Source organism: Nerophis lumbriciformis, linkage group LG12, assembly GCF_033978685.3.
Source record: "Nerophis lumbriciformis linkage group LG12, RoL_Nlum_v2.1, whole genome shotgun sequence".
Classification (NCBI taxonomy): domain Eukaryota; kingdom Metazoa; phylum Chordata; class Actinopteri; order Syngnathiformes; family Syngnathidae; genus Nerophis; species Nerophis lumbriciformis.
The window spans coordinates 6,954,631-6,972,775 of NC_084559.2; the positions used below are offsets into that span (position 1 = coordinate 6,954,631).

General features: G+C 36.4%; 1 protein-coding gene across 1 annotated transcript in view; it reads right to left on the reverse strand.

Moving 5' to 3' along the window:
• Positions 1-5,451: 5,451 nt before the first annotated feature.
• The window catches only part of LOC140679251 (stalled ribosome sensor GCN1-like), a 68,054-nt gene continuing 55,360 nt past the window's right edge, over positions 5,452-18,145 (reverse strand). Inside the window, exons 51-57 of the mRNA XM_072914274.1 lie at positions 17,890-18,083; positions 14,585-14,699; positions 12,603-12,699; positions 11,850-11,998; positions 11,396-11,506; positions 6,358-6,579; positions 5,452-6,291 (exon numbers count right to left, since the gene is read on the reverse strand). Of these exons, the coding sequence (XP_072770375.1) occupies positions 6,166-6,291; positions 6,358-6,579; positions 11,396-11,506; positions 11,850-11,998; positions 12,603-12,699; positions 14,585-14,699; positions 17,890-18,083 (1,014 nt within the window). The 3' untranslated portion in view covers positions 5,452-6,165. The remainder of the gene's footprint in view (positions 6,292-6,357; positions 6,580-11,395; positions 11,507-11,849; positions 11,999-12,602; positions 12,700-14,584; positions 14,700-17,889; positions 18,084-18,145) is intronic.

The window sequence follows — 18,145 nt, forward strand, 5'->3', positions numbered from 1 at the left end:
CACGACCACACATTAACACCGGCGATGTTCGCTTATTAAAGCAATGTTTTTCAACCTTTTCTGAGCCGGGGCACATTTGTTTTCATTGAAAAAATCCCGAGGCTACGGAGCCCCTAAAGAGACATGGGGGAATTTTTTTTTTTTTTTTTAGACATGTATCTCGTGCGCACGGGATAGTTTCTCGTGCGTAAGAGATACATGTCTAAAAAAATATATATATAAAAAAATTTTTTTTTATAACTTTATAAAAAGTTTCTCGTGCGCACGAAATATATGTCTAAAAAAAAGAGACATAGGGAAAAAAAAAATTTAATATTTTTTTATTTTTATTTTTTTTAGACATGTATCTCGTGCGCACAAGATAGTTACTCGTGCGTAAGATATACATGACTAAAAAAAAAAATTACAAATTTTCTTTTTAATTTTTTTATAACTTTATAAAAAGTTTCTCGTGTGCACGAGATACATGTCTAAAAAATAAAAAATAAATAAATTATTTTAAAAAAAAATTCCCCCATGTCCCTTTTTTTAGACATGTATCTAGTGCGCACGAGAAACTTTTTATAAAGTTATAAAAAAAAAATTAAAATAAAATGTATAATTTATTTTTATTTTTAGACATGTATCTCGTGCGCACGGGATAGTTTCTCGTACGTAAGAGATACATGTCTAAAAAAATATATATATACATTTTATTTTTTTTATAACTTTATAAAAAGTTTCTCGTGCGCACGAGATATATGTCTAAAAAAAGGGACATAGGGAAAACATTTTTTTAATATATATATATATATATATATTTTTTTTTAGACATGTATCTCGTGCGCACAAGATAGTTACTCGTGCGTAAGATATACATGTCTAAAAAAAAAATTATAAATTTTATTTTGAATTTTTTTTATAACTTTATAGAAAGTTTCTCGTGCGCACGAGATACATGTCTAAAAAATAAAAAATAAAAAAATTATTTAAAAAAAATTCCCCCATGTCCCTTTCTTTAGACATGTATTTCGTGCGCACGAGAAACTTTTTATAAAGTTATCAAAAAAATTATAAATAAAATGTATAATTTTTTTTATTTTTAGACATGTATCTCGTGCGCACGGGATAGTTTCTTGTGCGTAAGAGATACATGTCTAAAAATATATATATATACATTTTATTTTTTTATAACTTTATAAAAAGTTTCTCATGCGCACGAGATATATGTCTAAAAAAAAGGGACTTTGGGGAAAAAAACATTTAAATTTAAATTTTTTTTTTTTTTTTAGACATGTATCTCGTGCGCACAAGATAGTTACTCGTGCGTAAGATATACATGTCTAAAAAAAAATACAAATTTTATTTTTAATTTTTTTATAACTTTATAAAAAGTTTCTCGTGCACACGAGATACATGTCTAAAAAATAAAAAATAAATAAATTATTTTAAAAAAAAATTCCCCCATGTCCCTTTTTTTAAGACATGTATCTAGTGCGCACGAGAAACTTTTTATAAAGTTATAAAAAAAAATTAAAAATAAAATGTATAATTTTTTTTAATTTTTAGACATGTATCTCGTGCGCACGGGATAGTTTCTCGTGCGTAAGAGATACATGTCTAAAAAAATATATATATACATTTAATTTTTTTATAACTTTATAAAAAGTTTCTCATGCGCACGAGATATATGTCTAAAAAAAAGGGACTTTGGGGAAAAAAACATTTAAATTTAATTTTTTTTTTTTTTTTAGACATGTATCTCGTGCGCACAAGATAGTTACTCGTGCGTAAGATATACATGTCTAAAAAAAAATATACAAATTTTATTTTTAATTTTTTTATAACTTTATAAAAAGTTTCTCGTGCACACGAGATACATGTCTAAAAAATAAAAAATAAATAAATTATTAAAAAAAAAAATTCCCCCATGTCCCTTTTTTTAAGACATGTATCTAGTGCGCACGAGAAACTTTTTATAAAGTTATAAAAAAATTTTTAAAATAAAATGTATAATTTTTTTTTATTTTTAGACATGTATCTCGTGCGCACGGGATAGTTTCTCGTGCGTAAGAGATACATGTCTAAAAAAATATATACATACATTTTATTTTTTTATAACTTTATAAAAAGTTTCTCATGCGCACGAGATATATGTCTAAAAAAAAGGGACTTTGGGGAAAAAAACATTTAAATTTAATTTTTTTTTTTTTTTAGACATGTATCTCGTGCGCACAAGATAGTTACTCGTGCGTAAGATATACATGTCTAAAAAAAAAAAAATTACAAATTTTATTTTTATTCTTTTTTATAACTTTATAAAAAGTTTCTCGTGCGCACGAGATACATGTCTAAAAAAATAAAAAAAATTATTTAAAAAAAAATTCCCCCATGTCCCTTTTTTTTTTAGACATGTATCTAGTGCGCACGAGAAACTTTTTATAAAGTTATAAAAAAAATTAAAAATAAAATGTATAATTCTTTTTATTTTTAGACATGTATCTCGTACGCACGAGATACATTTCTAAAAAAAAAAAAAAAAAAAAAAAAAAAATTCTAAAAAGATAAACATTTTCCCCATGTCCCTTTAGGGGCTCCGTAGCCTCGGGATTTTTTCAATGAAAACAAATGTGCAACGGCTCAGAAAAGGTTGAAAAACATTGCATTAATTAGCGATTATATATTTTTTTTAGACATGTATAAATACATGATACATGTCTAAAAATTTTTTTTTAATTTATAAATTATTTTTTGTTTTTATAACTTTATAAAAAGTTTCTCGTGCGCACGAGAAAGTTTCTTGTGCGGTGTAGGGGCTCCGTACGAGGCACACCACCAGCAGAAAACATAAAAAAAAATGAAACTCAGCAGCCGATATTGACAATAAAAAGTAATTCTCGCAAATGTTTGATATGACTTTAAACCATAACCAAGCATGCATCAATATAGCTCTTGTCTCAAAGTAGGTGTACTGTCACCACCTGTCAAATCACCCCCTGACTTAGTTTGAGTTTTTTGGTGTTTTCCTGTGTGTAGTGTTTTAGTTTTTGTCTTGCGCTCCTATTTTGTTGTTGATTGTCATGTCGTGTACGGATGTACTTTGCGGGCGCCGTCTGCTCCACACGCTGTAAGTCTTTGCTGTCGTCCAGCATTCTGTTTTTGTTTACTTTGCAGCCAATTCAGTTTTAGTTTTGCATAGCTATCCCTAAGCTTCAATGCCTTTTCTTAGCGGCACTCGCCTTTTGTTTATTTTTGGTTTAAGCATTAGATACCTTTTCCTGACATTTACAAAGCAATTAGCTACCTGCTGCCACCTACTGATATGGAAGAGTATTACACGGTTACTCTGCCGATCTCTAGACAGCACCGACACTCAATAATGGCACATTTGCGGATTATAATTACTGGTTTGCAAAAAAATATTTTTACCCCAATTAGGTGAAATTACATAAACTCCCACGGCACACCAAACCATATCTCACGGTACACTAGTGTGCCGCGGCACAGTGGTTGAAAAACACTGTGTTATGTATGTTGACAGATATCGAGTCTCAATCTCTCCCAACAATGTTGCATACAACATGGACAGTTGTCATTTCTAGTAAGACTTTTGAAGTGCTTATGTGAATTGTTCAAGAATTTGCTGAGGACTTGGTTATTTTATACTTGGAAGTTCTTGACCAAACTCACTTACCCAAAAATCTTATATGGACCACCTTTTCTTGCATTTTTTTAACTGAAATTGAAAGGCCTGAAGCTAGTCAAAGGTGAACGAGAGCAGTAATTCACAAACTGTGATACGCATTGCTCTATTTAGTGCGAGGATCAGCAACCCTCGGCTCTCTCCCTGGAGCTTTTTCAAAAATGGAAAAATATATTTGTTGTTTTAATAATGTTTCTGTAGGAGGACAAACATAACACAAACCTTCCCAATTGTTAAAAAGCCCACTGACGCGCACGACCAAGACCACTGCATTCCATTTCTATTGTATTATAATTATCACGAATAAAGAATTATTGTTGAATTTTCTGTTTGAATGTTAGTCCTGACAATATAGCACAAAAACAGACGTAAATACCACTGCATTCCATTTCTATTGTATTATAATAATCACTAATAAAGAATTATTGTTGAATTTTCTGTTTGAGTGTTAGTCCTGACAATATAGCACAAAAACAGACGTAAATAGCATGTTCCTAAACAGTTCCCTAAACGTTCATGGCTAACGTTCTGCTAACCAAGCAAGAACTCCACAACCTCACGTTCTTTGAACGTTACAAACTAACGTTCCCATAACAATGCCACTACGTTCTCCTAACGTTCACTTGTTACCTGGCCAAATACTGTCATCAGTGAAGCATAGTGTTTATGCTTCATTGATGACAGTATTTGGCCAGCGCCGTTTTGTCCTACTAATATTGGCAGTCTTTGAACTCACCGTAGTTTGTTTACATGTACAACTTTCTCCGTCGCTGCCACAGAAAGACGTGTTTTATGCCACTCCTTCTTTTGTCTCATCAAACGTTTTATGCTGTGCGTGAATCCACAAAGGTGAGCTTTGTTAATGTCATTGACTTGCGTGGCGTGCTAATAATCCATGCTAGCATGCTATTTAGGCTAGCCGCATGTACATATTGCACCATTATGCCTCATTTGTAAGTATATTTGAGTTCATTTAATTTCCTTTACTTATGTCCTCTGTGTATTTAATTTATATTTGCATGTCTCATGACACATTATCTGTATGTAATATTGGCTGCATTTCTGATTGTGTGGCATGTTGTTCCAGACCACAGCAAACGTTACCCAGCTTGCAAAGATTGTAATAAATCCATTAGAAGAAGACAGCCCGTCCTTTCCTTTAACTTGGACACACACACCTATACTTTTGGCAGTTTAAAGCCAGAAATGTTCATCCATCCATCCATTTTCTACCGCTTATTCCCTTCGGGGTCGCTGGAGCCTATCTCAGCTACAATCGGGCGAAAGGCGGGGTACACCCTGGACAAGTCGCCACCTCATCACAGGGCCAACACAGATAGACAGACAACATTCACACTCACATTCACACACAATTTCAGGAGTTATCTAATCCTCTGAGACACATGTGTTGCCTTCATTATGACACTTAAAGGCTTTTAACTTTTTTTAGCTCCAGATTAGTTTTTTGGTCCAATATGGCTCTTTCAACATGTTGGGTTGCCGACCCGATCTAGGGGTACGCCAAATAATCACTTAAATAGTCAAAGACAGTGTTACTGTTCAAACTGTGGGTAATGTTACCGTCAGTGGCCAATAATATCAAAAATACTGGTTGACAAAAACCTCTGCCTTGTTTTTAATGAATATTTAGGCCTACTACGCTACTGTATTTTAATGTTGGTTCTTGAAGAGCCAAATATTTTTTTCAAGTGTTACTTTGAGAACCACTGAAATAGAACATGTGTTCCCAAATATTAGACGTTCCAGACTGAAATTAGGTACTTTTATTTCATACTGCCTTTTTACAACCACAACAATGGTCTTGTTAGAGACCCCCCACCCCCAAAATGTCTTATGTAATTTTGACAAAAACTTAACAGATTGGGGTGAAAAATTAATACATTGGAATTGTAAATCCTTTTACTAAAATTGAAACAAATCAAAACCTCAGCACAGGGCTTGTTGCTGCACACATTTTGTAAAATAATTGAGCTATAAATTGGGGCTAAAGGCCATTAAAATAATCAAAGAGTCGAGGGTGGTGTGATTGAAAGGCTAAGCAGATGTTTTGCAGCACAGGAACTTGTGGCACATTTTAAAAGAAAACCAGCACATTGTGTATTTCCACAGCCCGTTAAGAATCTGTGTTGGGTCATTTCAGGGGCGAAAACTATTTCTCAGCAGTTCCGCAATCACATGTTCTTTTAGATAACCGAAAACAATTACATTCAGAGCCTGCCAAATTAGACAACTACAAAATAAAAATGCATAATCCTCTAGTCCAATTGCGAATTTGCTGTGGAAAATAAGGTGGGAAGAAATTATACGTCACTTCTTGCTGATGTGTGTACTGGCTGGCAAGTATCTTGAGTTCCTGTGTGGGAAAACCGTCTCCACTCTAAGGAGCAACATTAGCAGACGAGTGGTGTTTGAAGCTCTGGAGAGCATGTCAGTCCATCTACTGTTTGACTTCCATAGCTCAATCACGTTAGTATAGTGTCATCTATCTCTTCATTGGAGTCTGGCTGGCTGGCGATCTTCTTCAGCGAGCGGCGGTGACACTCCGAGAGAAGGTCGTTGCTTGCCGAATCCAGAATGGCGCTAATCATCTGAGCGACGAAGCAGAGCATCAAAAGTTTTCCGGGGAAAATATTTACCATTTGCATTTCTCATACCTGAAAGTATTCTTCTCCCTGTCGCAGTCGGAGCAGGTTGACGATGGTGTGTTCACTCAGGGCTCTCACGCTGGTGTTCTTGTCCTTGGTGTTGTCTAAAAGTGTCTTCAGCAAAGACTTGATCTGACCTGTCTCCAAAGCAGGCGTAGCTGGATCTTTAAAGACCCACCAAAGGACCTGCACTGACACAAACCTGATGTCGCTGGACTGGTTCTGAAGACACTGTGGGGTCACACACACACACACACACACATTATATGCCTTTACAACGAGGGACGACATGTACTTCCACATTTTAATTCTAATAGTTTTAATGGTAACCTAAATAGAACGTGGTTTGGACAGCGTTATCCACAGGGGGGAAAAAAGAGAGCAGCTATGAATCCACTTGAGGGCGCTGTCTCACAAGTTAAATCACTCAACTTTTTCCAGTAGGAAGATCCCAAAGCTGTGATGTTGTGTAACTGCACTACTGTAAGTATTTTATTAATATGTACAACAAAAATGTAAATGTGCCATCATTTCAATAAACATTTTTATTCTATTCTTTGGCAGACTATATGTAATATAGACAGTGTGGTGTCCGGGACAGGCGGACACGGACGGGGAATAGCCTGGGTGGATGTAAGGAACAGTGTAATTTGGCCTGTCGCCACCATCACGTCTCCATCGCATCGCTGCCTGGGGGGGGGCAATAGACTACAGACTGTGGTAAAGTAGGCCGGCTTCGTCGCATGAAAATGAAGAAGCCTACAATTTTTGGTTGTGGTTTCCGCTCCGTATGCTGAATGGCAATATACGATGTATATCTCGATATTTTTTTCCGTAAAGTAAAAACAAAACACAAAACAGTCCTGTATGGCGTCACATTAGTGCCAAAAATCCGAGCGCATAAAAACTGTTATCGCGCGCTGATTCTCCACTTCGTGCGCGCGCGAGACACCCTTTTGCGCGCGCGTGGTGCCTTTCTGCGCGCGCGCGACGCCTTTCTGCGCGCTCTCTGTGTACTCCTGGCATCTCTCCTCGCGCTGTCATGTTTCTTTTTGGCACTTTGGGGGTGGGTATGCTTAGACGGCCCCTCCTTTCTGATTGGCTCTGAGCATTTTTCATATGACTAATCATTCTCCAGTGTAGCAACGTTGTAGCCATCTTACCTCGGACATCTAGCCTCAATCATTACATTGATGTCAATGGTACATATACTAATTAAATTACCATAACTTGCTCGATTTTCGACCAATTTACAAACGATTTGCCTTGTTACAAATCTTATTACATGTAGATATGACATAGGATGCTGTACCTGTTGAAATTACCTCTTTCGCTGTAAAAAAAAAAGACTTAATTGTGCAACATAGTTGTGTAGGGTCAGTGTTAGTCAGTTCTCTGATTATTTTAAACTGTTTTAGAATACATTATTAAAAACCTATTTTTAACATTTTAAAAACAAAATTCAAAGATTATTTCATTAATTTTATGGCTGAATCAAAAGAAATTCCATAAATTAGAAAACAAATGTTCAAGAAGAAGTGAAAATACAAACTAATGTTATGGTTAGATGTTATTGCTGGTGGACCAGTTCTGGCTGAAAGATGTGATTATGGTGTTTGTTGTCTTATTATTTATTTGGGTCACATTTTGTATTACCCTGTATTGTGTTTATGTGGTATGAAATAATCTTCATCAGCGCGCGACATTTTTTTATCCACTTCTTCCTCCGTAAATCTTGATACATATTGACGATGACCCGCCCTGCTATACTTCTGATTGGCTCTGGCATTTTTCAGCATTTTTCGCCTGACCAATCAGAAAGAAGGGGCCGTCTAAGCATACCTGCCCCTAAAGTGCCAAAAAGAAACATGACAGCGCAAGGAGAGATGCCAGGAGTACACAGAGAGCGCGTAGAAAGGCGTCGCGCGCGCGCAGAAAGGTACCGCGCACGCGCAAAAAGGCACCACGCGCGCGCAAAAGGGTGTCGCGCGCGCACACGAAGTGGAGAATCAGCGCGCGATAACAGTTTTTATGCGCTCGGATTTTTGGCACTAATGTGACGCCATAGTCCTGGTTACCTGAGATACTGTCATTATTTGGACTTAGTAAATATTGACTTAATAAGCCAAAATAATGACTAAGTCAAATGAATAACTTACTGTAAATAAGTGTTTGCAATAAGCGTTTGAAAAAAGAGAGTTAAAAGTGGGGCCACATGCTGACATATGCTCAACTCATCATGCTTAATTTACAGGCCAAAAAAATAAATAAATAAATAAATATATATATTTTCTTTACATTTTTTTAAGACTTTAGTTTAGGCTGTGGCACTTTGTTGTTAAGGCGGCCGCCTTAACAACCTGCGGGAAACCCTGATAGAAAATTGCAAATTGTTCTTTGAAAGCAACAAGATAAGCACAAAGTGTTTAATGCCTTTTTATTTTTTAACCATCTAAAATTGTTCTTTGAGTGCAATAGGCAACATATGTTTCATGTATTTTAAGATTTTTCGTTAAGATAAAGCCAATATTGATATTTTTTGTAGTTCCCTTGAAAAGTATTAATATACATTTTGGTACCGGTACCAAATGATTGGTATCGGTTCAGGGGTTAAAATAACTTAAATATGTATCTAAAATAGGGGAAATAGTTAATTGGTTAGGTATTTATGTATTTGCATATTGGGTTTTCTGCTGCATTTATCTATTGTGTTTGTGGGGTTAAATGTATTTTATGTATATCTTGTATATCTGTTTTAACTTAAAGGGAAAACATGAGTCCATTTTCTTGCACTTGTAAATTACGGTATTATGGGATTGATAATTGATTGATTTTTTACAGCATGTTAATCTTGTGGCGTTTTGTCTTTCAAGGTTTTTCACCTAAAAAGACTGCTAAAAAGAAAAAAGAACCTGTTTCTTTGTTTGGAGAAATATAAAGAAAAGGAAAGAAATAACAACGGTCTGGTCTTTTGAGTGAAATCCAGAAGCCACATTCAGCATTGGTACATCCTTCCAAGTGTGGGATAAGCACAGCATAATAACAAAACACTTGACAATTATTATTATTATTATTATTTATTTTTCTAATATTTTCGCCATGACCGGTAGGGCCCCAAAGATCAGAACTGGTCAATCACAATTGACGAGTTGGCGACCCCTGCTGTAGGTGATAATGTAATTTCCAAAATGTTCTTTTAAATTAGTTTCACAGTCGAGTCAAGACAATGATAAGATTACTGTGAAATCTACAATTGGTGTGATAACGTGCGAGTCTGTGACTAATTATATTTGTGTACAATTAAATAATAGATAACTTCAATAATGTTTAATTAAATAAAACCCTACAACAGTGGTGTCTAAAATTATATATATTAGATCTTACATAAATTAGCTTTTTCACGAAAGGGACAAGCGGTAGAAAATGAATGTGAAGTGAAGTGAATTATATTTATATAGCGCTTTTTCTCTATTGACTCAAAGCGCTTTACATAGTGAAACCCAATATCTAAGTTACATTTAAACCAGTGTGGGTGGCACTGGGAGCGGGTGGGTAAAGTGTCTTGCCCAAGGACACAACGGCAGTGACTAGGATGGCGGAAGCGGGGATCGAACCTGGAACCCTCAAGTTGCTGGCACGGCCACTCTACCAACCGAGCTATACCGTCCCATGATGAATATATATACCGTATTTTTCGGAGTATAAGTCGCACCGGAGTATAAGTCGCACCTGCCGAAAATGCATAATAAAAAAATGAAAAAAACATATATAAGTCGCACTGGAGCCCGGCCAAAATATGAAAAAAACTGCGACTTATAGTCCGAAAAATACGGTACACATAAAATGTTTATTGAATGTAAAATATGTATTGTACTGTTTACTCTCACTTTTTCAGTCAAATTGTTCTGTTCAATTTTTTTTTTTTTTCCAACTTTTTTTATTGGCATTTTCAAATAGACAGAAAAAAGTGCAAGTCGAAACAGTACAATTTTAAAGTCAGTAAATTATTCACACCCTTTCCCTTAAAACCCAAACCACCCACCCACCCAGGTCCCACCAACGAGGGACAAATGGCACAATTATATAACAAGTAAGACGACAAAGACAGACACATTCTCACACACACACACACACACACACACACACACACACACACACACACACACACACACACACACACACACACACACACACACACACACACACACACACACACACACACACACACACACACACACACACACACACACACACATACGAGGCCAGAGACAGACAGACGGGATGAAAAGGAGAGAGAGGGAGAAAAAAATAAATAAATATATATATATATATATATATATATATATATATATATATATATATATATATATATATATATATATATATACATACAAAAAAATAAAATAATAATAATAATAAAATAAAAATAAAAATGTAATAATAATAATAATAATATATAATAAAATAAAAATAGAATAAAATAATACTAATAAATAAAAGGGAGATTATTCCTCATCTGCGTCTGGGCATAGGTCAAGAGAGTTGACATACAGCAAAAAAGGACTCCATGAGCTTTCAAATGCTTGAGCCGAGCCTTTTAGCGAAAACCTAAGTTTTTCCAGGTTCTGTTCAATTTTTAATAAAAGTACACAATGCTGCATATTAATGTATGTACTTGACTGAAAAAAGCACTAATATAAAATATCTAATCTATAAATGTTAAATAATATTAAAAAGATTGTTATACAAACAACAATGTCCCACATGTTATATGTGCTGATGTTGTTAGAAAGTCAAAATTAAAGTCTTGACAGTTTATTTCAAATCCTGCAGTTTGGATGGATGGACTTATAACACAAAGAAAAAATGTGGTGTTTCGTTCAGATATCTTAGCATATATTGATCTACACTAGTTTACTGTTAGCATCTTTAATGTATCGAAGTGACTCCCCTCTGTCTGTAAAACGTTTAGACACCCCTTTCCTACAAGACACTGCATGTATGCGAGATGATATGTCATCGAAGTGCCAGTGCTGTTGTGCTATACCTTGATAAACTGTGTGATGATGCGCTGGGAAATATTACTGCTTCCATCCACGCTGAGCTGGTGTCTCATCAGGAATCCCATCCCTCTAATCCCGCTACAAGCAATGGGGATCTGGAAGAGGCGTTAAATCACATGAAAAGGGTATATTCAAAAGAATGACTCGTGTGCGTGTATTACAGTACAGGTAGTCAAGTCTTACTTTTCTTTTTCTTTTAAATTGTAATTTTACTGCCTTTTTTACATCATGGCCAGGGGACTACAAATGAAAAATAGCCTTCTGGCTAATTCTGGCTTTTTTAACCACGTGTAGTCATGTGTTTAATGAAATTACATTGTCCCCTTTGAAATAAACTAATGTTAATCTTTAAAATAGTCAATGGTAATACTTAAGTAAAACACACCAAAGGAGTGATGAGGTTCTCAAAGTCAAACACACTTCTAAGATTCCCCTCACCCTGTCAGCAGTGGCGTTGGTCAGAATGGTCTCCGTCACACTATCGCCGTATTCCTTCCCACACAACTTTGCAGGCGCACATTTGACAGATATGGCCAAAGCCATGCTACGACCGTGACGCACCATCCAGTCCACACCTGACATATCCGCTGGAAAAAGTAAAAGTCACAATAAATAAATGAGTAATATATACAGACTTATGCTACAGGGAAAAAACATATACCGTATTTTTCAGACTATAAGTCGCAGTTTTTTTCATAGTTTGGCCGGGGGTGCGACTTATACTCAGGAGCGACTTATGTGTGAAATTATTAACACATTAGCGTAAAATATCAAATAATATTATTTATCTCATTCACGTAAGAGACTAGACATATAAGATTTCATGGGATTTAGCGATTAGGAGTGACAGATTGTTTGGTAAACGTATAGCATGTTCTATATGTTATAGTTATTTGAATGACTCTTACCATAATATGTTACGTTAACATACCAGGCACGTTCTCAGTTGGTTATTTATGCCTCATATAACGTACACTTATTCAGCCTGTTGTTCACTATTCTTTATTTATTTTAAATTGCCTTTCAAATGTCTATTCTTGGTGTTGGCTTTTATCAAATACATTTCCCCCAAAAATGCGACTAATACTCCAGTGCGACTTATACTCCGAAAAATACGGTACTGTTAAACTAGATGAGTGAGAAGGTACCTTAGACATACACATGACAATAAATTGGTATTTAGATACAAACCCAAGATGTGCTGAAGCAACACGTTCTTTAGCTCTTCGTCTGACAGAAACGGGCTGAGTTCACCAACACAGCCTGCTGAAGCCATTCGAGTTGCATCCTATGTGCACACGCGCACAAACACACACACACACACACACATACTGGTTATCATTTAGAATGGGGACCAAGTTTTTGATCATGACTTGTGGGGACCAGCCTTTCTACAGGTTGTGGAGGCATACAAAAAATTTAGGTCAAATGTCCACTGCCCAGTTAGCTCATACACATTTTTAAATCTCTGGATTGATGAAGTAATGTGCTGATCATTCTTACTGGGGACCTTGGGGAAAAAGAGTTAATATGGGTACCAAATTTAAATAATTTTGCATAATTCACACAAATTTGTACGTGACTACTGAGGACCATTTAAAAAAAAGAAAAAGTTCAAATTAAATATGACATGATGGTCAGAATACAGCACTACAGCTGTCCTCTTATAGGAAGTTTCACCACTTAAATGTTAAAGCAAATCCTGCATCTTCTGTGACATTACTGAAAACTGCTATTAGCAGTAATGAAGTTGTCTGCAACTCCAACTACCATATATAGAAAGATAGAAAATTCTGAATGTGAATCATACTTTAAGGCAGTGGTTCTTAATCTGGGTTCGATCGAACCCTAGGGGTTCGGTGAGTCGGTCTCAGGGGTTCGGCAAAGGTCAAGACACACCCGACTCATCGTGTAAATAAAAACCCCCTATCACCGTGTTATGGATACCCCCAAACAATGCTCACTTTAATTTTCCATCTGTGTTAGATGTTAGAATAATTATGTATAAGTTATCACACAACTCTTATGCTTAAAGGCCGTTGCTATAGTTGTTATCAATTGTGCTGAAGTTGTACTTTTCTATCTGTGCAAAGGCACAACTAGTAATCTTGCTTTGCGAGTTGTCTCGTGTCAGCAGTTTGTTTCCAGGCCATGCCTGCTGACAGTCAAGGACTGACATCGAGTACCTTAAAGCAGACAAAACAGAGACAGGGCGAAATCACGAGTATCAGCACATTTCCATTTATGAATAATCCTATATTGTGTCTACTGGGGCTGCTTGCATTACCCCTCCCTTCAGAAGCAGCCTCAGTGATGTTAACTAGGGACCTCCCGGATAAAAAGAGGAGCGCGTGGGGCTGTACCTTAGAGCGTAGGGGGAAACTGTAACTGAGTGTACAGCCCAATACGTCTCTCCTCATTAGTAAAATTCAACCCTGTCTCTGCTTGATTCTTTCTTGTCTTGTGTAATAGATAGTTTGGTGTTTGAACCTGACAGTAATTTGTTGTGAGTTCATGCACTGTGTTGGTTTTGTTCTTGGAACAAGGTGATGTTCATGCATGGTTCATATTATGCACCAAAAAACAGAACTTTTGTCTTGAATTAAAAATTATATATATAATAATATTTTTCACTAAAGAAGGGTTCGGTGAATGCGCAATTGAAACTGGTGGGGTTCGGTACCTCCAACAAAGTTAAGAACCACCGCTTTAAGGTAATAATGTTTTATAATCACGCTGTATGAAAATGCTTAAAAATCACTTAGGCATCTTCAGAATGGATCTGACCATCATTTAAAAAGGTTTCCCTTTAGGGGACCTGTTTTTTTGTCCCCGTACCGTCAGAGGTCCCCTAAAGGTGACTGTGAAAACAGAGCGATGACCCCATTAAGTAAGCATTGCCAGAACACACACACAGACACACACACACAGATGGGCAGACATTATAAGAGACTATTGACTGACACGGAGCATACACTATCTCTGCTGCAAACCACATCCTCTCACATACTTCTGTTTATTCATACCACAAAATACTTAACTCAAATGTTCTCAGTTTTTTTTTTTTTTTTACTGTATTGTGGAAATACAATTTACAGCCATGCCACAACAGATGTTAAAAAAGTCTCACTTCAAAGTTTTACGCTTCAAGTTATCTGCTTCCAGTGGCATACCTCATCATGTCCCAGCATGCCGAGTAATGTGCTAATGATGTTCTTGCGAATGTTTGGGTCCACCTTTGATCCAGCTCCTTGAATGACGAACCGTAAAGCTTGTAGCATTGTCTCCCTATCAGAAGGCACAGTAACAGGCAACGAGACATGTAATTAACAAAACATACACAATTAGAAATGCACAGTAACAGACGACCACAAAGTAACCCTTGACGGGATACACACAACTGCACTGTACTGTCTATTCTTATACAACGTTGATGATCAAATTACAGGATTTTGTAAACCACGCAGCTTTAAATAACTACAATAAAACATGCATAACAGAAATTCATGGCCGTACACGACCACAATGTATCCCAACAGACGAACATTCTCCAGTTATCGTTCTGATGTATAATAATAATAAATTTGATTTATAATGCACTTTACATTTCCAGAATGTAATACTTTGTTCTTATATGGATGTTTATTCCACAAATAAATGTGCACAATTCCAAATTGTATACTGTAGCTGTAAAGCCTTATTTGTATCTTATTCATGAACTTAATCAAAAGACTAACCTGCCTTACTTGTTGACAACAGAACATGTTATTCTAGTTGACTATTGCTCACAATTTTTTATTGACCCTTGAGACAAAATGTTAAAAATAAAAATGGCACTTTTTCTATAACTTCAATTGTATTATTTGGCACAAACAGTGTTTATTTACGGTATGAAGAAAAAAATTAAAAGAAGCATAATGTGTTCATTTGTTAAACAAGATGTGACCTGACACTAGTTTAAGAGAAGTACTGCTGCATATATCGGTTGCATACCTGCCAACTTTTGAAATCAGAAAAACCTAGTAGCCAGGGTCCAGGGGCCGCAGGCCCCGGTAGGTCCAGGACAAAGTCCTGGTGGGGGGTTCAGGCTCGCCCCCCGACGCAAAATGATTATTAGCATTCAGACAGGTTAAAATGTTGCTAAAACCATCACTTTTCTATCAGTCACAGTGATTTTTCAAAACAAAAATATTACAGCAAAAATCATATGGGTTGATTGACATGTTTATTCTGTAAGCTAACTTCAATAGTTTGAAATTATTTTGACAGTTAATGCCAGTTATTCTGTCAACCTTTCACAAGACTTCAATTTGTTAATTGAAAGTATAAACAGTATAAACACTTTTTACAGTAAACAAATGGTAAAACAGTACTAAACAATTCCATTAAAAAAAAAATTGGTGTCTTTATTAACTTTCTGTCCAAGCTTGTATAATCTACTGCCTTGTTCAATTGTAAAAAATATTCTGTGCCTAAAATTCACATTTCTATCACAATTATCATACTGTAAACATGGTAAGCTAACTTCATTAAAATTAATAGTCCTGTCAATAGCATGGAATTACAATTCAAATGTAGTTTTTTTGTAAGCCTTTCAAAAGAATTCAAAATATGAAAAATTAATGAAAATTAATTTAAGCCATCAGACACTTGAACATCTCTAATGTACCGGTAATCATTTTAACTTTTCAACAGAAATAGCACTGCAAAAATATTAAGGACATACTTCTGTATTTTGGTAGTTATGCTGTCAACATTTAACAAGATTTCTTCAACTTGGACTTGAAAGCATAAATAGTATAAACACTTTTAACAGTATAACAGTACTAAACAATTCCAATAGATAACATTGGTGTCATTACCTTTTTGTGGCTAAAATCCAAATTTATTCTATCAGATTATTGCCTTCGTAAATAAAACTTCGGCATTCATCACATCCAAAGAATCTGTTTGGGCGACGAAAAACGTTGAAAGTTTTCCACTTGTATCGCTAGCAACGGCATTAGACTTGTGTTTTTTTGTCCCAACGTGGTCTTTTACATCGCTAATTCCTCCGTGTCCGATTGAAAAATCTTGTCTGCACAAGGTGCAATTCGCGTAGTTTTCACCCTTTTTGGAATGGATAATTATTCCCGGATAGGCTTTTGAATATTCTTCACGGAATGACTGCAGTTTTCTTTTCGGTTTAAGACTCGTTTGCGATTTTTCTCCGGCTGATTCCATGATCGTTCGCTCGTTTGGAAACAATGGCAACTGGTGCCTCGTGCTTGGCAGCGGTGCTATAAATAGCCTCGTGCATGGCATTCGGAATGGCTCGATAGGAAGTTACGGGAAGCAGTGTCGATTGTCATTGTTGTTACGCGATTTCGTGAATAAAACTTAAAAAAAAAAAAAAAAATTTAATTAATGAAAAACCGTATTTTTTATCACTGCAACCGTAACCCGGAATAGGTTGATGAAAACCGTACTAATTACGGGAAAACCGGAGTAGTTGGCAGGTATGCGGTTCATATGGGAATCGGCAATCGGAGTGCTGACCGTATCGTCATATCGGTAAGAAAGCCATTATGAAGCATTTTTATTAATAATATAAATGAGTGTTATTCACTATTTGAAGGGTGAAATATTCTTTCCTTCCTTCAGAGTACTCATAATCTCATAATACTATCTCTACTGACGACATTATGTCAGAATCAACAGGGGTTCCAGTTTTCCTTATCATTTTTTATGAATTTGCTGAGTTTGTTCTACAATATTCTCATGCACTCCGATACGCAGGTATCTGAGGATCGTAGGTCTGCTCCACCGAGTGTCAGATTTTGAATTATCGTATCCTCACCCGATCAAAAAAACTCCATAATTAGTCAAATTGAAAGGAAATTCAATATTGAGATGTCAAAGGGATAAGCGGTAGAAAATTGATGGATGGAAGTATCAATCAATGTTTATTTATATAGCCCTAAATCACAAGTGTCTCAAAGGGCTGCACAAGCCACAACGACATCCTCGGTACAAAGCCCACATAAGGGCAAGGAAAAACTCACCCCAGTGGGACGTCGATGTGAATGACTATGAGAAACCTTGGAGAGGACCGCATATGTGGGTAACCCCCCCCCCCCCTATAGGGGAGACCGAAAGCAATGGATGTCGAGTGGGTCTGAAGTAGTAAATATACAAAATACATATATTTGAAAGCAAAGTTTTCTGCACTCAAAAAATTCCACAGCAAAGGGGAACCTAACCAGTAGTCAGGCAGCAGACAGGCGTTCCTTAAACAACAAATTGCCATTGTTGTCTGTTCCAGGACTAAAAACCGCATTCCCAAGCCTATGTCCTTACAGAATGAGGTACTGCTGCCCCATTATATCACCATGGGATATAATTCACCTTGCATAACACACCTTTCCAACAGCCAAATATCTTTTGGTTCAATTATTCCATTTCGGATCAATCAGTACTCTACAGCAGGTGTACGCACCTCACTCCAGAGTCCTCTGCGTTGCGAATGGCAGAGAGTTGCTCTGTGAAGAGCGGGTCCACCTTTGTGTGGATGGAAACCAGTTGGCCCAGAGCTTCAGCAGCCCTTAACCTCACAGCACGACTTGAGTCCTGCAGAGCCTTAAGAAAGGTGGTCTGCAGCTGTGGCAAGAAAGGCTTCAGGGCAATACCGACCTGCAAGACAGAATACCAGGGGTTAGGGTAATGGTCTGTGATGATCTGATAGGGCGTTTCCA